The 23,569-nt window shown below is 41.8% G+C and overlaps 3 protein-coding genes across 9 annotated transcripts in view; all 3 read right to left on the bottom strand.

Moving 5' to 3' along the window:
* LOC118842908 (protocadherin gamma-C5-like) overlaps positions 1 to 23,569 on the bottom strand; it is a 169,134-nt gene that overhangs the window by 68,553 nt on the left and 77,012 nt on the right. The window contains exon 1 of one of the 7 annotated variants that reach the window (XM_036750240.1): positions 20,267 to 22,852. The exons of 5 other annotated variants lie outside the window; for them this stretch is intronic. In XM_036750240.1, the coding sequence (XP_036606135.1) occupies positions 20,267 to 22,690 (2,424 nt within the window). In that variant the 5' untranslated portion in view covers positions 22,691 to 22,852. Of the gene's footprint in view, positions 1 to 4,313; positions 6,954 to 20,266; positions 22,853 to 23,569 lie in introns of those variants that run through there. One more of the 7 variants, XM_036750243.1, reaches the window with a different exon arrangement.
* Positions 6,828 to 11,093, bottom strand: LOC118841170 (protocadherin gamma-B5-like). The gene is made up of 3 exons (XM_036748564.1): positions 11,055 to 11,093; positions 8,411 to 10,846; positions 6,828 to 6,896 (listed from the first exon to the last, which is right to left on the bottom strand). The coding sequence occupies exons 1-3, from the start codon at positions 11,091 to 11,093 to the stop codon at positions 6,828 to 6,830; spliced, it is 2,544 nt and encodes an 847-aa protein (XP_036604459.1).
* LOC118841166 (protocadherin gamma-A4-like) lies at positions 14,419 to 19,187 on the bottom strand. Its single transcript, XM_036748559.1, has 2 exons — positions 16,692 to 19,187; positions 14,419 to 14,451 (listed from the first exon to the last, which is right to left on the bottom strand). Exons 1-2 carry the CDS (start codon positions 19,185 to 19,187, stop codon positions 14,419 to 14,421), a joined length of 2,529 nt encoding a protein of 842 aa, XP_036604454.1.

Here is a 23,569-nt window from a genome sequence, read left to right as displayed (position 1 = left end):
CTTGGGAGTTTCCTGGATTTCTCGTCTTTTATTCCTGTTCAGTCATTTCAGTCATGTCCAGCTTTTTGTGACTCCATTTGGAGTTTTCTTGGCAAAGGTACTGGAGTGACTTGCCATTTCCTTCTCCAGATCATTTTACAGATGAGGAAGCTGAGGCAAGCAGGATTAAGTGACTTGTCCAGGGTCACACAGCTAGTAAGTGTCTGGGGCCAGATTTGAACTTGCGAAAATGAGTCTTTCTTTTTTTTTTTCCCTTTTTCTTTTTAATTTAATTTATTTTCCTTTTTATTTTTTCTTTTTCTTTTTAGTTTGCAACACACTGTTCTACATAATTTTGAGTTCCAGATTTTCTTCCCTCCCCAAGACGTCATGGAATCCCATATAACTTCCACGTATAACTTCGCATTGAATTAATTTACACACTATTCAAGTTGTGGGGAAGAATTATGACTAATGGGATGAATCATGGGAAAGAAGAAACAGAACCAAAAAACAAAACAAAACAAAACAAAACCAAAAAAAAACCCCACAACCCGAAAACAAATACAAAAGAGAGGAAAAAAAAAGGGGGAGAAAAAGGCGAGCATGAAGTGTGCCTCAATCTGCATTCATACTTCATAGTTCTTTCTCTGGATGTAGATAGCATTCTCCATCATGAGTCCTTTGGAGTTGTCTTTGCACATTGTGTTGCTGAGAAGAGCAAAGTCTGTCAGGGTTAGTCCTCACAGAATCCGTATATCTGTGGTTGTGTATAATGCTCTCCTGGCTCTGCTCCCCTCCTCAGCATTATGTCGTGCAGGTTTTTCCAGGTCGTTATGAAGTCTGTATCATCCCCATTTCTTATAGCACAATAGTATTCTGTTACCTTCATATACCACAGCTTGTTCAGCCATTTCCCAGTTGATGGGCATCCCTTTGATTTCCAATTCTTAGCTACCACAAAAAGAGCCGCTATAAATATTTTTATACATATGGGTCCTTTTCCCACTTGTGTGATCTCTTTGGAATACAACCCTAGAAGTGGTATTGCTGGGTCAAAGGGTATGAACATTTTTATAGCCCTTTGGGCATAGTTCCAAATTGCTCTCCAAAATGGCTGGATCAGTTCACAACTCCACCAGCAATGTAACAATGTTCCAATTTTCCCACATCCTCTCCAGCATTTATCATTTTCCTGTTTTGTTATTTTAGCCAATCTGACAGGAGAGATGTGGTATCTAAGAGTTGTTTTGATTTGCATTTCTCTAATCAGTAGTGATTTTGAGCATTTTTTCATATGCCTATAGATATCTTTAATTTCTTCCTCTGAAAACTGTCTGTTCATATCCTTTGACCATTTCTCAATTGGGGAATGACTTGTATTCCTATATATTTGGCTCAGTTCCCTGTATATTTTAGAAATGAGACCTTTATCAGTGACACTAGTTGTTAAGATTTTCTCCCAATTTTCTGCTTCCCTCCTAATCTTTGTTGCATTGGCTTTTTTGGTACAAAAACATTTCAATTTAACATAATCAAAATCATCCATTTTGCATTTTGTAATGCTCTCTATCTCTTGTTGGGTCATGAATTCTTTTCTTTTCCATAAATCTGATAGGTAAACTATTCCTTGTTCTCCCAAATTGCTTGTAGTTTCAGCCGAAAATGAGTCTTTCTGGCTTCAGGCCTGGCACTCTGAGTCACCTCGATGCCTATGTTTTCTCCATCTTCTAGTTTTAGAAATGCATTTTGATTCAGTCTTCAAGTTTATTTGGTTGCAATTTTTTTTCTCCCTTTCTCCTTCTGAAGGTATAGAATTCTATACTGGGAGTTAACCTTTGATGACCTGTTGGAATTATGTAGAAGTTTCTTCTATGAGATCTCAGAATAGTGAATTCTCCAGAGTCAGCATATTCACTTTCAAAATATTGATCATTTCAGATTCTCTAAACTTTGTGTAGAAAGTTCGAGAGGTGCACAGTAATCTGACTGGCTAAGGTGACAGAAAAGGAAAATGACTCCTGCTGGAGGAGACTGGGAAAAGAGGTATTCTAATGCACTGTTGGCAGAACTGTGAGCTAATCCAGCCATCTGGAGAACAACTTAAACCCTTCCCAAAGGGCTATAAAACTATGCATATCCTTTGACAAAGCAATATGGCTAGTAGGTCTACATCCCAAGAAGACTGAAGGAAAAGAACTCATATGTACAACATATTTATAGCAGTTCTTTAGTCCTTCCTTCCTTCCTTGCTTCTTTCTTTCTTTCTTTCTTTCTTTCTTAAAGGATTGGAAACTGAGGAGATGCCCATCAATTGTAGAATGGCTGAACAAGTTATGGAACATGAATGTGATGGAATACTATTGTACCATAAGAAATGATGAAGGGGATGGTTTCAGAAAATCCTAGAAATTACATGAACTGATGCAAAGTAATGTGAGCAGAACTGGGAGAACAAGCTACACAGTAACAATAATATTACAAAGATAATCCCCCCCCCCATTAGACACAGTTTAATTCATGGAAAAGTGCAATGTAGCAGAAGACTTGATGGGATCAATACAATGATCCACCATAACTCCAAAGGACTCATGATGTAAAATACTATTCATCTCCAGATAAGAGAACTGATGGACTGAGGCTACAGATTTAAGCATATTTTTCTCTCACATTATTTTTCTTTTGCCTTTTTTGGGGGGGGGGATATGGCTAATCTGGTTCTGAGGAGGTTACCATTTGTAAGAGGAACATGTCTAACCTGACTGTCACAGTTACCCCCTTTCCAATTCCTCCTGTCCTTGTCTTTCAATTTAGGGTTTGCTGTGAGAATCAGTTAGCTCAAAGATTGGCATATAAGTGTTTCCTAGAGGAGTAATAACTTTAAAAAAAATCAGTGTGTGCTAAGAATCCTACAAAAGAAATGATCATCTATAAAAAATAAATATGAAAAACTGAGATAAACTTAAGAATTGTAGGAACCAATTCAGAGCGAAGCAAGCAGAATCTGGAGAAAAATTTGAACATTGATTACAGTAATGTAAAGGAAAACACTGAAAGACAGAACCCTGATCAATACAATGACAATTCATGACTTCAGAGGACTAATAATGAAGTTTGGTTCCTCTAATCAGAGACAAGAATGTAACTGCAAAACGAGACATATGTTCTCAAACTTGATCAACATCTTTATGTGTTTTGCTTAACTGTATTTCTTTGTTATAAAGAAATTCTATTGGGGGAAATGATTAGGAAGCAACAGCAAAATAAAGAAAAAGAACATTAATAAAATATTTTTTAAAAAGAAAAAGATAAGATCATGTAATTTCTCTGCTCAAAACCCTTCAATAGAACTCTTAAATACTTAAGACCTTCACAGTTTAGTGACTCTCTCTCCAGGCAATCTCATGATACTCCTCTCATGTACTCTATCATCCAGGCAAACTAGTCTACTCACTCTAAGACAATACATCTGGATCTTACTCACTTCTATGTTTTTGACCTTGATGTTATCTACAATTGGGATATCCTTCCCTTCCTCACATTCTATCTCACTTCCCGTCCCTTTCTGTTAACTTCCTCTCCTTCAAGAAATGACCAAGTTGGGCACTACCTTGTGAGAGAACCTGATTAATTTTTCCTTTAGACATTGAACATAGTGGACACTTAAATATTTGATGAATCCATGAATGGATGGGTTAGAAAGTGGAGGAATTATCTCAAGCTAGCTTTTTAAAACACAACAGGGAGGAAATGATTATGACTTCAATGACTGTAAAGGATGCCTTCATTTGCACACCAAGAAAGAAATGGCCTGAACTGAAACAGTATTTTCCTACAGATCTATAGTGTAAACACAAGAAGTCCTAGAAACAAAGGAAACATTAGAAAATTGTTACATTTAAAATGCTAACTAGCTTGGCTTTCTCAAATAAAATAATGTATATCAAGTACTTTGTGAAACTTAAATGCACTACTTAAAAGAAGATATAATTGTCGTTATTATTATTTCCTCCCGGGATCAATATGGTCTTCACTTATAACTGCGTTGATTTCTATCAACTAAGTAAAAGTCAACAAAACAACTACTGGACACTCGGTTGGAGAACTACTTGTCACCACCAAATAAATGGTCAACAAAGTACTCCTTAACACAAGAAATTGGGAATGCATGCTGCATTTGATGAACTCCAAAAGACAGTCAAGGAAATTTCCCTATGGCTTCCAGGTTTTAGGTGTCTTTTAAACAATCTTTGGTATACACTTACTTTCATTAGAGATAAAAATGAATTTTACTAATATTGCATGGTGGTAAAATGACAAAGAAATGAACTCACCTGAATGATATTTTGATTCCCTTTACTAAACTCTGACTCACTGGAGAACAAAAGAGGTATATTTTTATCACAGCTCTGTAGACTTAGGAGTGTATCTGCATAGTTGGGCTGAGGAAAGACCAGTTGACTCTTCCGAGAGTCAGTGGTAAGGGAAATCTCATGAGAATATGATTGGAGAAAAGCTCGAACTCCATCTGTGCCCACAAACTGGGAGGCAGGGACTGCTCCAAATTTGTCATTATCCACTCCCAATAGGTGTGACCTCCACCACCTGCATAGCCTGAGTGCCAGTAAGGTGATAATGAAGGAAAAGAATAAGCAAGAAACTGAAGCCACGGAGATAACGAGGTAGAATGGGAGTTTTGAGTTATCAGTGGCCTCTGGGGTCTCCATGATGCTGAGATCCGAGAGAATCTCAGGGATGCTGTCTGCCACAACAACTGTGACACTGACAGTGGCAGAGAGGGGTGGCTCACCTTTGTCTGTGACTGCCACCACAAGATTCTGCTTGAGGGCGTCTTTGTCGAGGAATGACCGAGCAGTCCTGATCTCACCATTATGCAGGCCCACCGAGAAAAGCCCAGGCTCTGTGGCCTTGAGCAGGTGATAGAACAGCCAAGCATTGTGGCCTGAATCTCCATCAACTGCTACCACCTTGGTCACCAGGTAGCCTGGTTCTGCAGAGCGTGGGGCCAACTCTACCCCTCTGGAGCCATCAGTGGGGAAAATGGGATACAGGATTTCCGGGGCGTTGTCATTCTGATCCAGGATGAACAGAGTCAGAGATACACTGTTGTTGAGAGGCGGTTCCCCCGAGTCCGTAGCGGTCACTCGTAGCTGCAAGTCCCTGAATTTTTCATAATCAAAAGAGTGCAATGCATAGAGGACACCAGTCTCCGAATTAACGGAGACATAGGAAGAGAGAGGATCCCCCTGGAACACGTCATCGGCAATAGTGTAAGTGATTCGGGCATTCTCCTCGCTGTCTGGATCACTCGCAGTCACTGAATAAACGGAAGCGCCTCTCCGATTATTTTCCCGGATGTAAGCAGAGTACGAAGTCTGACTGAAAGTAGGCGGGTTGTCATTGACGTCCGCCACGTGCAGGGTGATGTGAGTGTCTGTGGAAAGAGGAGGAGCTCCGAGATCTGCGGCTGTTAAGGTGATATTGTACACTGAAACCTGTTCCTGGTCCAGGACTACGCTTGTCACCAAACTGTAGTAATTTCCATAATTTTTTTCTAATTTAAAGGGCAAATTATTTGGGATGGAACAAGTAACGTGACCATTATCTCCGGAGTCTTGGTCGCGTACATTTAAAAGGGCAATGACGGTCCCTGAGGGAGAGCCTTCAGGGACTGAGGTGGTCAGAGAAGTGATGGTCACTTCCGGAGCATTGTCATTCACATCCACAACTGTCACCAGCACATTTGCTCTTGCAAAAAATCCCCCATTATCTTTAGCTTGTACTTCCATCTCGTAGAACCCTGATTCCTCATGGTTCAGATTCCCTACTGTCGAGATTCTTCCTAAATGACTGTCCAGCTCAAAAATCTGTTTGGCTTTATTGTGGATGTTCCAGAAATAGGTCACTTCCCCGTTGAGTCCCTCGTCCGGGTCGGTGGCGTTCACTGTGAGCAGCCACGTTCCCACAGGCACGTTCTCGGGAACACTCACGCTATATACGGACTGAGTAAACACTGGAGCGTTGTCATTCGCATCGAGAGCAATCACGCGAATTCGCGCGGTACCGGAGCGGACAGGATCTCCCCCATCCGAGGCCGTGAGGATGAGGTGGTGAAGAGGTTCCTCCTCCCGGTCCAGGGCCCTCTCCAACACTAGCTCTGGATACTTGACCCCGTCGGCTTTGCTTTGCACATGCAGAGAGAAGTGATGGTTCGGGCTCAGTTGATAGCTCTGGAGACCATTTATTCCTACATCCAAATCCCACGCGTTAGGAAGAGGAAATTTCCTTCCTAGGGCTGCCTGTTCACTTACTTCTATGTCTACTTCATCTTCCTGAAAGCGTGGAGCATTATCATTAATGTCAATCACTTCTACTTCTATCCCGTAAATTTTTACTTTGTCCTCTAGGAGAATCTCCACATTTAGAAAGCACTTTAAGGCTCCGGGGCAAAGCTCTTCCCTGTCTATTCTGAAAGCTGTGACTAAGCTGCCGCTTCTGACATTCAGAGCGAAATGTTGCTTCTTACCTCCGGAGACAATGCGGACTCCTCTTTCTGACATCTCCCAAGGCTTCAGCCCGAGGTCCTTGGCGATGTCGCCCACGAAAGAGCCCTTCTCCATCTCCTCGGGCACCGAGTAATGGATCTGCCCGGTCCCGGTGTTCCACAGAAGCCCCAGGAGATAGCAAAACAGTATTCGCCCTCTGCTGGCCTGCTGCCTGTGCAATGCAGTCATTTCGTTTTTCTTGCCTGATTTACCGCCTTCTATGGTCTCTTATCCAAATTCGGTCCGGATCTACTCTTGGGCGGACGTTATTCTTAGCCAAGTTCAGAACTGGAACTGCTTGTGGCCAAATTTTCCGTGCAGCCCCAGAGGTTGATTTCTGATCTGCTTGTGCTTTGTGAGGTAGGCGTGGGAAGAATCAGACTCGATCTCTCCCTGCACGTCTCTCCCTCATTGGTGAACAGCGGCGCTCAGAGTCCTCACCAATTATTGCAAAAACTTGGGAGTTAAGTACAGGATTTCCCCTCCGCCCCCGTGCCCTTTTCCTATCATACTTAGTATCTGTCGCTGGTGTTCCGGATTCCCCTAGACTTCAGAAGCTGAACGTCTTTTTAAAAATATATATATTTGTATTTATTTCTTTAAATATTTCCCCGACATGTAAAAATTTTTAACATTAATTTTTTAAAAATTTGATTTATTCTTTCTCCGTTTCACCCCCCTCTTTATATTGATTATACGTGTGAAGTCATGAAAAATATTTCTCTATTAGCTATGTTTCAAAAGAAAACACAAAAAATAAAATAAGAAAAATAAAACTTTTTTTTTAAAAAAGTATACTTTAAATTGTATTCAGAATTCATCAGTTCTCTCTCTCTGGAGGTGGATAGCATTTTTTTTTTTTTTGGTGAAGCAATTGGGGTTAAGTGATTTGCCCACACAGCTAGTAAGTGTTAAGTATGGATAGCATTTTTCACCATGGGCCCTTTGGATAACCCTCTACTTTAAAGTTTTCTTCATATCTTTATCTTCATGAGATGATTGTAAGTGGCTATTTTGTGATCATTTCAATTGTCAACTCTACGGTTTGTGTTCTTCAACGGACTTAGTATACTAATTAGAAACACTACATGAATGGCCTCATTTATTCTTGTTTTCTGAATACATTCTTCAAAATCAGTGTGTGCTGAATTCGCAAAGGAAACATACTGTTGGCTTATGCTGAGATTGGTAATGGGGAAGAGAGCAGAAAAAGTTCTTCAAGGGAAATGTACAATCATTCTAGAATCGAGAAAAGAAGATGCTGCCATATTGGAAGAGTCAACGGAACTGCTTGTATGGTAGGTTGTATTTTGCAAATGGTGGCCACCCCTCTAAGCACAATGTAGAGCCTACTTTGAAGGACATAAAGATTTTTGCTATAGAAGAACTGGAAACCTGGTCCCTGCCCTCAGCAGTCAAACTCCCCAGCTCTACCATATACATCGACATACAAAGGCTGATCTCTTGTCAGTTTAAATTGTATAACTAAATGAGCTTCTTCTGGGATAAAGAACTAATTTCTCTTGAAAATGATTTTTAAAGTAAATCTGAATGAAACAGTTACTCCAAGAATTAGTCTTGTTATTTAGGGCTTAATAAAATTATATAGTGGCTATTAGAAATGGGGGAGGGAATGATGAGCAATATTCTACCCAAAACCTAAATCACACCAAAGAGTATCTCAGATTTACCCTTTGGGCTCATGAAGTCCATTATAGAACAGCAGCTACTTATAGCATTAATACAAATACACAGCAAAAGTATCTCATTAGACAAACAACTAGTGTGCCTTTCAAATCTTCTGGCATAATAATACTTAAAAATCCAGGAAAAAAAGTGTTATATTCAACAGTCCAAAAACTCACCTCTTTGTAGCCAACTGGGTTGCTCTGCAAATCATTAGGAATTTCAGAAGGATCACTTGCTAAAGCATCAAAAGGACTATAGGAAAGGAAATTCTGTTCGGCAGAACTCTGGTCATTGGGCTTAAGAAAAGTGAATTCATACTTTCCTAATTCTGTAGGCAAACATGTTTGATTGGAATAAGGCAAGGTTCCATCTTCATAATTGGATGGGATTGTAGGCCTTGAGTAGACATCTGGTGAGAAACAACCTAATGTTTTGCGATTGGAGTATCTCCGAAAGCGTAGAATGATGGCAAATATGATTGTGATTAGAAACAGAATCGAGATTAACGCCAAAGCTATTACCAAGTAAAACTGTAGCTCAGATTGGGTATTGGAGGTATCTGAGCGCTCATCTGTCATCTCCGGCATTGCCTCTTTCAGACTGTCTGCAAAGACCAGATGCAGAGCCACAGTGGCCGACAGAGGGGGCTGGCCTCCATCCTGCACAGAGACCAGAAGGCGGTGCCGGGCAGCATCTCTTTCAGCCAAAGCCCTAGCAGTCCGGATCTCACCGGTGCGCAGCCCCAGGCTGAAGAGTCCCGGATCCGTGGCCTGCAGAACGCGGTAGGACAACCAGGCATTGTGTCCCGAGTCTGCATCCACCGCCACCACTTTGGTGACCAAGTATCCTGGCTCCGCAGAGCGGGGGACCATGTCGAAGAGTGCTGATCTGTCAGGCCCCAGGGCTGGGTAGAGGATGTTTGGGGCGTTGTCATTGCGGTCCAAGATGAACACTTGCAGGGTGACATTGGCACAAAGGACCGGGGAACCAGCGTCACAGGCCTGCAGCGTCAACTCGAAGGTGCGGACCTGCTCATAGTCGAAGGAGCGCTGAGCGAAGACGGCCCCGCTGTGGCTATAGACCGATACGTAGGAGGACAGAGGTGGAGAGGCCAGGTCACTGCTGACGATGGAATAGGACACTCGGCCGTTCCCCTCTAGGTCCGAGTCAGAGGCTGAGACCCTGGTGATGGAGGCTCCAGAGGGGTTGTTCTCAGGGAGGTAAACAACATAGGAAGGTTGGAGGAAAACGGGAGGATTGTCATTGACGTCAGCTATGTGGAGGGTGAGGGTTTTGCTGGTGGACAGAGGAGGCTTTCCCCTGTCCGAGGCAGTAATTGTAACGTTATACTGTGGGGTCTGCTCGCGGTCCAGGGGTCCATCTGTCAGCAGTTTGTAGTAGTTCCTGGAAGAAGATTCTAGTCTGAAAGGTGCGTTTTCCTCTACGTGGCACGTGACCTCCCCATTGACACCAGAATCCCGATCCTCGGTTTTGAAGAAAGCAATCACGGTTCCTGGAACCGCATCCTCTGCAATGGTGCTAGACACAGAGGTAAACGTCACTTCCGGTTGGTTGTCATTTTCATCTAGAATTTCGAGTATAACTTTGCATTCAGCAGCCATACCACCCCCATCCCTTGCTCCTACACTCAGTGTATATCTCTCAATGTCTTCGAAGTCTAGATGCCCTTGAGTTTTAATTTCTCCATTTTTATGATCCAAGTGAAATATGTTAAGAGCATTATCCGTAGTGGTTTTAAAGAAATAGGTGATTTCCGCATTGATTCCTTCATCCTTGTCTGTGGCCATCACCCTTAGCACTGAGGAGCCCGGGGGCAGGTTCTCTCGAAGACTGACTTTGTAGAAGTCCTGACTGAAGACTGGTGGATTATCATTCGCGTCAGTGACTTTGATTATGATCTGAGCGGTGCTGCTTAAAACTGGGTTGCCTCCATCCACAGCCACCAGAACCAAGTGATGAGAACTCTGCTTTTCCCGGTCCAGAGGTTTCTCCATTACTAACTCTGGGTATTTTCTACCATCTGGACTCTCCTTTACAACCATAGAGAAATATTCATTAGAGCTAAGTTGGTAATTTTGCAGGGAATTGACACCCACATCTGGATCTACAGCAGATTCTAGCCCAAATCGAGAACCCTTAAGGGCTAATTCATTAATCTGCAAATTGATGATATTTTGAGGAAAATGAGGTGGATTGTCATTAATATCTTGTATGACTATGATTACATGAAAAACATTTAAGGGATTTTCAGTTACAGTTTCTAACGTCAGGGCACACACAGACTTCTTCCCGCACAAATGCTCCCTGTCTATTCTGTCGCTTATAAGCAATTCCCCACTCTCAGTGCTTACGGCAAAATGCTGCTTCTTTCCATTAACTCGCAGCTTCCGAGCCGGCAAATCCCGCACATCCAGCCCCAGATCCTTAGCGAGATTCCCCACCACCGATCCTTTCTCCATTTCCTCAGGGATAGAGTAGCTGATGTGCTCAGAAAGTGCCCGGCAGAACAAAGAAGCGAAGAAAGGATATAGTACTTGCCATCTCAGAACCTGATCCCTGTGTAATGCGTTCCTTCCCATATCTTTGGCTTCCTGTGGCAAGATTAAGGCTTGGTCCCGAGAATTCGCCTTGTATATCTCCTTCGGTTGTTAAGAGTACTCCAGGAAGAGTATGCAGTGAGCTTAATCTATGTTTTTGGTGAATCCTGGAGGTCTGGGACAGGATCAGTGGAGCAGCGATTCTAAATAAGTGCCGGGTATTCTGTGTGATGTGATCTTGTATGGCTCTGAAGGAAATTACCCTGCAGTAGACCGGCTCCAGTTCTTTCTCTCTCGGCATTGGCCGACAGCGGCGCTCAGAGTCTAATCTAGTAAACTGCAAGAAGAAACTCATCTTCCATAAATGTTTGATTAGCGATAGGATCTAGTCCACTGAACAGAAGCAAGAGAATCCTCACACTTTGGAGGAGCTGGTCATTTTTGGCTGTCAGTTTTTCAGGCGATGAGAGTAAGCAATGAGTGACTTCCATAACGAATAGAACAAATAGCAATGGGGGAAAGACATCTTTTAATTGAATTAAAAGACATCTTTTTTTTTTTGGAAGCGATTCCAGGTGTACGTACCCTTCCATATATTGAAAGAATATTACATTATTACATATTTGGCATAAGTTACTTGGAAGTCATATAATATATAAATGAATCATTTCCCCTCCTGTTTGAAGGAATACTTTATCTATTATGTTGTTGTTCAGTCATGTCCATATCTTCCTGGCACCAATTCTGGCATTTTCTTGGGAAAGATACTGGACTGCTTTGCCATTTCCTTTCTCAGCTCACTTTTACAAATAAGAAACTGGGGCAAACAGGGTTAAATGATTTTCCCAGGGTCACAGAGCTAGCAGAAGTCTGAAGCCGGATTTGAACTCATGGACATGAGTTTTCCAGATGCCAAGTCCAGTGCCCTATCCACTGTGCCACCTAGTTGTCCTTATTTAATACTACTAACAGCATTTCAAAGATTCATTTTCTTATATTTGTTAGAAACGACTACATGCGGCCTTCAAGTCCATCCCACAACTGCATATACCTCCCTTAATCAAATTCATACTTCATATTTTCCAGGATCTTTGACCTCCCTCGCCTATTTGTATAGGACATAATGATAGTTTTCCTTGTTGGTCACAACAAACACCTTCAAGTATATAACAGTTCAGGGACAAATCATTTTTTTTCACAAAAAATTTTAATTCCACCCAGTAGCAAGCAAAATCTCTTTCCATTTCTCCCTCAAATATTCTAGTATAGATTTTATTCTTCCTCCTTCCCTCCCTCTCCCTTCTACCTTCTCTCTCTTTCCCCCTTCTCTATCTATATATGTGTGTGATTTTTCCTCCTTATTTGATTGACATTGTCTTCCACTCCACATTCCTACACATGCTATTTATCCTAAATACTTTTCATTGATTTCTTTTAGTCTTACTGATACCTTTTCTTTTTAATATGGGACTCATCTAAGCCTAAGACAAGCAAAGTAAAATTTAAAGTGAAATCCACTGTTTTAGGAATTAAGGAAGAGGATTCTATTCTGCCATTCATGAACAGAAAGAGTAGAGCTAGGGCAGGGGATGATATTGATTTATCTGTATTTTGGGAGTGGATCAAGTTTTGAATGCACCAGATAATGATACACTTTTCTTCATGATGGCTTCCTAGAAACCAGTTAGATTTTTAAAAACCACAGAAATTTCAAGCTTCTTTCTGTTTTCACAGTAATTGTGGTGAAATGACAGAAACAGGGACAGATGATGTAAAGAATTAGAACTTTTGAGTTATTCATGAACACTAACTTGACTTTTAATACTTTAAATGTGGGGTCTTTGTCCATTTACCAAAGAGTTGACTACTATGGGAACTGAATTGAACCACCAATAATATTCTTACCACAAATGGAACCAAAAACTGAAATCCAGTTGTGACTAAATGGAAAAATGGCTCAAGGATTCTCCTTGGAAAAGTAAATAAAGGAGTTTGAAAAGTAAGTTTCACCTTGGGGAAAGTTAGAAACATGATTTATCCCATGCTCTTGCAGTGCTCCTTATGAACATGAGCAAAAAGGACACCATGAAGATAATTGTTGTTTAAGCACCAATATCTGCTACCAAGAATGAAGACTCAGAAAAATTCTATGGAAAAAATTCATCAGTTCCTCTACTAAGGCCAATGTATACATTCACACTCAATGACTTCAATATAATGGTGGGCGCTGGAGAGGATGGAGGAAAGATGAGGCCACTCAGAATACTCGTTACTATAGATCATTAATATTTTCTTCAGAGAGACAGAAGGCTCTGAACGTGTCAAACACCGAGGAAGATTACAAAAATAAAACTGACAATGTATTTACAAAGGGTAAATAAAAGGTTACAGATGTAATAAAGAAGTATCTGAATGCAATCAAACCACTGACTAGTTATGAAAAACAAAAATCAACAGCAGATTAGAAGAAAATATAATGATGAGGAAATAAATGACTATTTACAATCAGAACAGCTTCAAATCGACCTGGCTAGTTGTTACTAGCCATTTGTGCTCCCCACCCCCAATGGAAATAGGAAAAGGGTAAAGATATCACTCTGTCCTGCAAAATTTCACCGATGTAGAACAGTCTCCACAATGGAGAGTCTTAAAGAATCCAAAAACTACCTAAGTCAGGAACCACTTGATCTTTTTGCCAAATCAAGGAGAAATCCTCACAAAGGGCAACAAGATTATAAAATACAAATGGAATTGTAAAACATGATGGAGAGGGAATCAGGAAGGATCAGTGGAAATGAGTCAGAGAAATACAATGGAGGAGGAGAAGGGAAGATGTCCTAGAACCAAAAACTGTGAAGGGGAAAATTAATCTACAGAAAATTTGGCATGAGTCCCAACTAAGCTACATCACCCCAAGGACATTTATGGATGAAGTGACAATGGATAGGCAGAAAATGTCAATGATTTTTCATAATTTTATAATCATCTATTTTCATCATCAATAACTGTGAACTATCACATTTTTACTCTATCCCTTCAGTCCTCGGAGGAAGAAAAATGGCACATAGGAAAACACTTCAAGCTGAGTGGCTGCACCAGATCAAGTAGAAACAGAGGAAATCCCAAGCAATTTGGGCACCATTTTGCAAGATATATCAGGGAAGGAAAGATATAAAAAAATTGAAAAAAAAAACTTTGTATGCCAATAATTTACTAACCCAAATTTCTATTTTATCATGTTCATAAAGTCCTTATAAGTATCATCTACACAAATATGAGATGTGAAAAGGGAGGATTTCCACCATATTATCTACATCAGAGCATATCTTAACAGTCACACAAATACATGAATACAAGATCTGTGTGTGTGTGGGTGTGTGTGGGTGTGTCTGTTGTGTGTAAATTTTGTTCTACTGAGCCAAGGGCATTTGGCTCAACAGAACAAAACTTGGTCTTAAAAATTTTCTTTCAACAAGGTGTCTCTCATTTGTATGCTAAGGCTTCTTGATAAAAGCAATCATTGATACAAAATAGGCCTGCTTTTAAAGATGCTCTAATTAAAAATGTCAAGGTGTTTATATGACTATGGAGGACATTCTGCATAAAGTTCAAGAGGGAGAGATTCTCTACAGGTGCTTCTGTTTGCAGATGATATTGTGCTGGTTGCATCAGGCACCAGAACACCAGAGGGACTTCTCAATGAAATCTGTGACTACTCCAAAGAGATAGGCTTAACAATCCATATGTAAATGGGTGGAAAAAATGCCTTTTCCCCCAGACTATGACATACAGTTGAATGATCTTTGAGGTAGAACATCATCGTCATGCACTGCAGATGGACAACCAGTTGGAAGAGAGAATGTTGAATTGCATTTAGGAAATAAAGTCCTCTTAATAACCCTAAGCTGCACCCCAGCAAAAAGCCCATCTAAAAACAAATAGCCCTTCTCACCACAAATATTCCTCATTGATGGTAGATGGTTGTGAATCCTAGAAAACCATACTGACACAAAGGTCAATGGAGAAATGTATGGTGGTTGAAAGCAGACAGAAGGAGAATTTCCAGTATTTCCTATATGCAAAATGTGGTCTAAGGGATATCATTCAGAAAATGTATAGTTGGATATGAAGTGAGAGTGAGGGGTAAGAGGTGGAAAATATGAATGACAATCTGGTATGCACAAAATGTAAAAAAAATCTAGAGAAAGAACTTTCATTGGAAAATCTCTGGAAAATATAGACAGAAGTTGGACAAGATGAGACAAAAATGGTTTGCAATCAGTACTGATGAAGATTGTCCAAATAGATTACTTCACATGTCCATTAAAGTATATAAGATATAAAGTGGATTTTAGAAGATACAAATCTGTTATTCATCATTAAAATTTATGGATATAAGGCAACTTTGGGGCTTCCATAACAAATAAGGACTTCTTTTTATCTCAAAAGAATCAGATTATCTCGCTGAGTATATACAGGACTCAAAACAAACTTAGGAGTAAGAAATAGTGGGAAAATTGATTATATAAGCTTGAAAACCCAAATCAATAACAGATGAATCATTCAACTGTTCAAAAAGACATTCCCTGAAGCAATACAGAGTCCAAGTCCAACCAAAAGTCATTTATAAGGTCACATGGCTTTTACAAAAAGGAATCTCTATAAGCAACATCCAAATCAGTGTGAAGTTTTTAAACATTTTAAGGAAAAGGATTGGATCTTTGAAGTCACTAATATAGAGAATTCTCAGTTGAAGAAGCTCATTCTACCAATGCTGGACTGGAATTTTCTCTCCAACTTATAGTTTTATAAAGATGCCTAGAACACTGAGAAATTAAATGACTCAGCCAGAATTGGGCAGTCCATATGTGCCAGAGACAGAACTTGAAACCACATCTTCCTCTAACCACTACACCACTACAAACTGTCATGTATGATAGGCTAAACATTCAAACTCAATTCTGGAAAACATTTCCACCCAAATAAATACTGCAAGTGTTAGTACTTCATCAAGCAAACACACAAAATACCAAGACCATTTATAAACAAAGAGAAAGGATCAATAGAAGTCAACTGAGATAAGTCATATTCATGTTCTTCAAAACAGTTCCATGACTTGTTTTTCTTGAAACTAAATGTAGAAACTTAGGGAGAAATCTGTGACAGTGTCCATATAACGCTTACATCTCTTAGTACCCATTGCTAGAGTCAATATAATAGAAAAGGTCAATTAATTAGTTGGTAAAGCCTGTCAATTCAATTGTTTTGAATGATATCAGTGAAAATTATGCTGCACAGAATGTCTATTGATTCCAACCAGACTACAATACTGTTCATATGCTGTTAAATATTTACTGTATTTGTTGGAAAGACACACTATTAATAGTGGTACAAAAGAATATAAAAGATATTCATGGTGCAGTATACTTATAAGGTCAAAGAAGTTAGTGTGGAACTGAACTTAGGTCAAGAGAGAAAGAACACTTCTAATGAGTCATTTGCTCAATTACCAGTATACATTCTTGGCCAATGTAAGCATGTCAAAGAATATGAAATTTAAAAGAAAATCTATTGATCATGCACAATTGGTAATAGGTTATATCTAATCAAGAGAAAATTGTACCAGGAATGAAAAGCAAGTGTATTGCTACATACCTTTCCTAAGGATTCAAAAGTTTCATTAACTGTTCAAGTAAACAAAAACAAGTAAAAAAAATCAAACTATCCTTACATTGAGGAACAAGGTAAATAAAAGTATACAGTCCCATGGAACACTTTAAAAATATTATTCTGATAGGCATATTCTGCACATTACCAGACTACTTAGTCAAAGAGCACTCCCCTCCCCCCAAAAAAAGAGGAAAAGAAAGGAAGAAAAGAGAAGAGTAAAGAAACTCACCTGGAGACAGGTCTGATCATTTTGGACTAAAACTGTACCAGGCATACAATCTGATACCAAAAGAGAGTCCTTTTTCTCATGACTCTCTTGACTAATTAAAGTATCTGCATAGTTAGGCTGAGGAAAGAATATCTGGCTCTTTTGAGAACCCATGGTGAGGGAAACCTCATGCGAGTAGGTCTTGAGGTAAGCTCTAACTCCATCAGTGCCCACAAATTGTGAAGCAGGGACTCCTGCAAAATGCCCATTGGCTGATTCCAACGGTTTGGAAATCCTCCACTTGTGAAGCCTGAGTGCCAGTAAGACTATAATGAATATAAAGAAAAGGCAGAAAATAGTAGCCACAGAAATGACCAAGTAGAGTGTGACACTTGAGTCTTCTTGGTCTTCAGAGGCGTTCAGGTTGCTAAGGTCTGAGAGGATTTCCGGTATGCTGTCAGCCACAGCCACTGTGACACTGACTATTGCAGATAAGGGTGGTTCCCCATTGTCAGTGACTGCCACCACTAGACTCTGCTTGAGGGAGTCTTTGTCATGGAAAGCCCGAGCTGTCCTGATTTCACCCGTGTGCAGGCCTATGGAGAAGAGCCCTGGGTCTGACGCTTTGAGAAGGCGATAGGACAGCCAGGCGTTCTGGCCAGAGTCTCCATCCACTGCCACAACCTTGGTCACCAGGTAGCCTGGCTCTGCAGAGCGAGGAGCCAGCTCCACTCCTGTGGAGTCATCTGTTGGGAAGGTAGGGTACAGGATTTCCGGGGCGTTATCACTCTGATCTAGGATGAAGAGAGTCAGAGACACGCTTCTGCTTAGAGGAGGGTTCCCAGAGTCCCGGGCAGTTACTTGCAGCTGCATGTCCCGGAACTGTTCATAATCGAAGGAGCGCAGAGCATAGACTACACCAGTCTCAGAGTTAACGGAGACATAGGAGGAGAGAGGAGTCCCATGGATAGTATCTTCCTCAATAGAGTAAGTGATATGGGCGTTTTCCCCACTGTCCGGGTCACTAGCTGTCACTGAATAAATGGAAGCCGCTCTAGGATTGTTTTCACATATGTAGGCAGAGTAGGATGTCTGGCGGAAGCTGGGTGGGTTGTCATTGCTGTCTTCCACGTGTAGGGAAATGTGGATGTTTGTAGACAACGGTGGAATCCCTTCGTCCGTGGCTGTCACAGTGACGTTGTACTCAGAGATCTGCTCCCGGTCTAGGGCGCTGACTGTCATCAAACGGTAATAATTTCCGTAGGATTTTTCTAATTTAAAGGGTAGATGTTCGGGAACGGAACATGTGACTCGACCATTGTCCCCGGAGTCCCGATCATGCACATTTAAAAGGGCAATCACGGTCCCAGGAGGTGAGAGTTCCGGGACCGACCTGGTTAAGGAAGCGACAATAACCTCTGGGGTGTTGTCATTCACATCCAGAACTGTAACCTGCACTTTCGCTCTGGTTAGGAGACCACCACCGTCCTGTCCTTGAATTTCCATTTCATAGACTGCAGACTCTTCAAAGTTCAGGGTTTCTTGAGTAAAGAGTTGCGCTGTGAGAGAATCCAGATGGAAAATCTCGGAAGCTTCGTCTTTGAAGTATCTGACTGAGTATGTCACTTCTCCGTTGACTCCCTCATCTGGGTCGGTGGCGTTGACTGTGAGCAGCAGTGTCCCCTTGGGCACGTTCTCAGGAATACTCACGCTGTATTCCGACTGAGGGAACACTGGCGGGTTGTCGTTTATATCAAGAACAGTTACGCGGATTCGCGATGTTCCTGATCGGACAGGATCTCCCCCGTCCGTGGCCATAAGGGTGAGGTAGTGGACAGGTCCCTCCTCCCGGTCTAGGGCCTTCTCCAGCACCAGCTCCGGGTACTTGGCCCCATCGGCTCTGCTTTGCACGTGCAGAGAGAAATGATGGTTTAGGCTTAGCTGATAGTTCTGGAGGGAATTCATTTCCAAATCTGGATCCCTAGCATTCGGCAGTGGAAAACTTGTCCCCACAGCTGCATTCTCGCTGATTTTTATTTCCACTTCGTCTATCCGGAAGCGGGGAGCGTGGTCATTTATGTCCATCACTTCTACTTCCACTCCGTAAATGTTTATTTTGTCGTCCATTAGAATCTCGACATTTAAAAGGCACTTTGGGGTCCTGGGGCAAAGCTCTTCTCTGTCTATTCTGTCCGCGGTCACTAAGTTGCCGCTTCTAGCATTCAGAGCGAAAGGCTGCGTCTTACCTCTGGAGACGATGCGGGCTCTGCTCTCCGAAAGCTTCCAAGGCTCCAACCCCAGGTCCTTGGCCACATTGCCCACAAAAGAACCTTTTTGCATTTCCTCCCACACAGAATATCGAATCTGCTCAGCCCGGGTCTCCCACAGAATCCCCAGGAGAAAACAAAGGAGGATTCGGCCCCAACAGTCCTGACGCCTCCGAGCAGCCTGGGCCATTATTGTCCTCCAGAGAAATTGGCTTTGCCTTGATCCCTTTGTGTTCTGGGTTATCGGCATTCGAAGATGTTATCGCGGGCTCAGAGAATTTCCCAGTTCAACCTCGGAACAGCCTTGTGTGTGTCTAATCCGCTAGCGTTTTCTCTTGTAGGAGTGGCCAAGATCCGGATGGAGCTCTCTCTCATTTCTCTTCCTGATTGGTAAACAGCGGCGCTCAGAGTCCTAACCAATTACTGCACCCTTTTAGGAAAATGGATAGATTCTTATACATTAATGTTGTATATATTTCTCTTCTGTGCTTTGACATGTATTTATAGGTCTGGTTCTGGTGTCCTTTTACGTTTCTCTTTGACAATGACCACAACCTCTGTATCTCAAATCATAGCCTATATTTCACTTATGCCTATATAAATCTATCCCATGATTTAGAATTCCACCAAAGGTTTCATTCATTCAAAATAAACACGTGGGATCTTGAGGTTTTATTGTTAGGGAATTTAACAAAAAAAATTTCATCTCTTTTATTGTCATCTTTGATATTTGAAAATCCAACACCCCACATTAAAAAAAGAAGGAAATGATGCTGAGTGTTAATAATTCTCTGAGTGAAATTGTACCAATTGAACCAAAATGTAATACTAGTCTGTTAGGCTCAGAAATGTTATGACTTCTCATATCAAGAGTAATATGAAATAGCCACAAACTGATAATTAAAAATGCAAAGATAATACTTATGGGCAGAGAAGTAATAGGATGGCTATCAAATTATCCCTAAACGTACAAGTTCACTACTACCGCTGAGGGATGGACATACTTTTGAAAAACAGGAGTGGAAGTAACACTTGCCCACATTTGTTAAAGTTCAAGTGGAAAGGGGGGGGGGAGGAGGGGTGCACAAGTGGTAACATTTACTAGTTCTAGAGGATCACATTTTTCTCTCACACACAAAACCACCTACATGATTTCACATGTATTTGACGTTATTGATATTTGGAGATCATTATTTGTTAGTACAAAATTATACCAGATAATTAAAAATAAAGCAATCTTGGTGGTAAAGAATGATGCAGTTATAAGTATAACTTGAAAGGGTACTGATAACATTTCATAAATAAAATATTATAATGTAAAGAATCCACCTGTGCAAGAGTATTTCTATGAGAACTGATGTCACCATTCGATCCACTGATTAGCATGGAAGAAATATCTGTTTTGGAAATATCAAGAGCTGGAGGACATTGATCAGCTGATTTCAAGTAATTAAATTCTGTGTTTCCTGGGTGTGATGACACACACAAATTGTAGGAATAAGGCAATGTCCCTTCACTGTAGTTCGGGGGGACGTTGGGCCCAGACTTAGAGCAAAGATCCACTTGGAAACAGCCCCATGCTGTAGAACCAGAGGATCTCCGAAGGCGCAGGGCAATGGCTAGTGTCACTGTTATGAGAAACAGCATAGATATTAGGGCCAGAGCCACTACCAAGTAAAACTGTAGCTCAGACTGGGAATTCGAAGGGTCTGAGCGGTCCTCCCTCATCTCAGGCAGCGCCTCCTGCAGACTGTCTGCAAAGACCAGGTGCAGAGCCACAGTGGCCGACAGAGGGGGCTGGCCTCCGTCTTGCACGGAGACCAGCAGGCGGTGCCGGACTGCATCTCGGTCAGTCAAAGCTCTTGCTGTCCTGACCTCGCCTGTTCGCAGCCCCAGGCTGAAAAGCCCGGAATCTGTGGCTTGCAGCACATGGTAGGACAGCCATGCATTGTGTCCCGAGTCAGCGTCCACTGCCACTACCTTTGTGACTAGGTAGCCGGGCTCCGCCGAGGGAGGGACCATGTCAAAGAGGGCAGAGCTGTCGGCCCCCAGCACTGGGTAGAGGATATTGGGGGAGTTGTCATTACGGTCAACGATGAACACTTGAACAGTCACGTTGGCACTGAAGGAGGGGGAGCCAGAATCCTGGGCCTGGAGAGTCAGCTCGAAAGTTCGGACCTGTTCATAATCTAAACAGCGCTGAGCAAAGATGTCTCCACTGTGGCTATTGACCGACACGTAGGAGGACAGTGGCATCGAGACCAGGTCACTACCAATGATGAAGTAAGACACCCGGCCATTATCTTCTAGATCCGGGTCATAAGCTGAGACCTGGGTGATTGACGTTCCAGAGGGGTTGTTCTCGGGAATGTAAGCGGTGTAGTATGGTTGGAAGAAAATAGGAGCATTGTCATTAATGTCAGTGATACGTAAAGTGAGGGTTTTACTGGTATGCAAAGGAGGGTTTCCCTTGTCTGTGGCAATCAATGTGATATTATACTCTGGAGTCTCCTCACGGTCGAGGGCCCCGTCTGTCAGTAGCTTGTAGTAATTCCTGGAAGACGATTCTAGTCTGAAAGGGATAGAATTTGATTGCATATGACATGATATTTCTCCATTATCACCAGAATCTATGTCACGTGTTTTGAAGAGGGCAATCACTGTTCCAGGTAGGGAGTCTTCCAAGACAGAATTGACTAGAGATGTTACTGTTATTTCAGGTGCGTTGTCATTCTCGTCTTGTATGTCTACGATAACTTTACATTGTGTGGAAAGACCTCCTCCATCCTTAGCTTCTATATTCATGGTGATTCTTTTTGTGACCTCAAAATCCAGGGACCCTTTGGTTCTGATTTCGCCTGTGTTTGGATCCAGGGAGAACATCTGCCGGGCATTCTGGGTAATGCTGGTGAAGGAGAAGGTAATTTCCGCATTGACCCCCTCATCTTTGTCTGTGGCGGTCAGGCAAAGCACAGAGGAGTCCCGGGGTAAGTTCTCCCGAAGACTAGTTCTATAGAGGCCTTGACTGAAGACCGGGGGATTATCATTGGCGTCAGTGACATTTATCCTGATTTGAGCCGTGCCACTGAGAGGGGGATCTCCCCCATCTACAGCTGTTAGGACCAAATAATGAGAACTTTGCATTTCTCGATCCAGCGATTTTTCCAACACTAACTCTGGATATTTTCCGCCATCGGGATTTTGTTTTTGCACCAATGAGAAATACTGGCCAACACTTAGATAGTAATTGTTGAGTGAGTAGATAGTTATATCGGGGTCACTGGCTGATTCAAGAATCCACCGCGCACCTGGCAAGGTGGACTCAATAATTTCTAAATTTATTTCATTTTCACTGAACTGTGGAGCATGATCGTTAATGTCCTCAATCGCCACAACGACATGAAAAATGTTTAAGGGATTTTCAACCACAGCTTCTAACTGCAGTTCACATACAGGTCTTTCCTCACATATCTCCTCCCGGTCTATTCTGTTGCTGACTAACAATTCCCCGCTCTCCCTGCTCACGCTGAAGTATTCCCTCTCTGCACTCACCCGCAGCTTCCGAGCCGGCAAGTCCTGGACCTCCAGCCCCAGATCCTTGGCAAGGTTCCCCACCACCGACCCTTTTGCCATCTCTTCGGGAATCGAGTAGCAGATGTACTCGCAAAGCGCCCGACAGAACAAAGACGCCAAGAAGGCACAGAGTAATTGCAGCTTATGGATCTGTCTGCTCTCCGCCGGGCTCCCTCCCATTCTTCTGGCTTCCTTCCCGTTTTCTTTCCAGTTCTGCCGAGTACCTTTTTGTACCACTGCCGTAATCCTCCAGAAATATGAGTTTTTGCCCCAATTATATTCCTTTGAAGTGAGGGTTTCCTAGGAAAGGATCTGTGGCGCAGCGAGAACGAGTGAGTCTGTACTGGTCTCCTCTCTTCTGTGTGTTTTATGACGGTGCAGGAAGTTCCAGGAACAATCCTGCTTCAGCTCTAATTCCGTCCTGGCCAGCAGCGGCGCCCAGAGGTTCATTACCAAATTGCAACATTATTCTGCTTCCTAGAACCATTTTTTTTTTTGCAACTCAAGAACAATTATTTTTCTTTTTCTAAGAACTTCGTCTTATAAATATTCAACGGGTTTATATTCTTTCTTGTGTATGGGCAGGAAAAAGAAAAATATAGGAAATGCGTACTTAGTCCACCCATTGATCAGCCCAGTGTGGCAATGACCTCAAACACGATTTGCTGAGGAGACACAGAGACGGGTGGAGACAGAGAAGGTTACTGCGAGAGAGGGTGGATGTAGTTTCCTTTCATGACAGCCAGACACGTGAGATCAGACTTTTTTTTAAACTGCCAAATGACTATAATTTTCTTAACAATAAAGACATAATTCTATTATTTCATTAAAAAATCCTTTTGAATGGAAATTCCCCACAATAGTTGTTTTGAAAGATGCATTTTACAAATCATTTTCAAGCATTAGAATACTCTCAGATTCCCACAGTGTTTGGAAAAAAAGTCAAACTGATGATTATGATGATCATTCCCATTATCCAGTTGAAAGAATTTGTGAGTCAATTTCAGTGCTTCTTTTCAAATCTGCCATTAACAACACTATTTTAAAAAGGAACAACTG

This window comes from Trichosurus vulpecula, chromosome 3 (assembly GCF_011100635.1).
Source record: "Trichosurus vulpecula isolate mTriVul1 chromosome 3, mTriVul1.pri, whole genome shotgun sequence".
Lineage (NCBI taxonomy): Eukaryota > Metazoa > Chordata > Mammalia > Diprotodontia > Phalangeridae > Trichosurus > Trichosurus vulpecula.
This window is presented reverse-complemented; position numbering and strand designations above follow the sequence as displayed.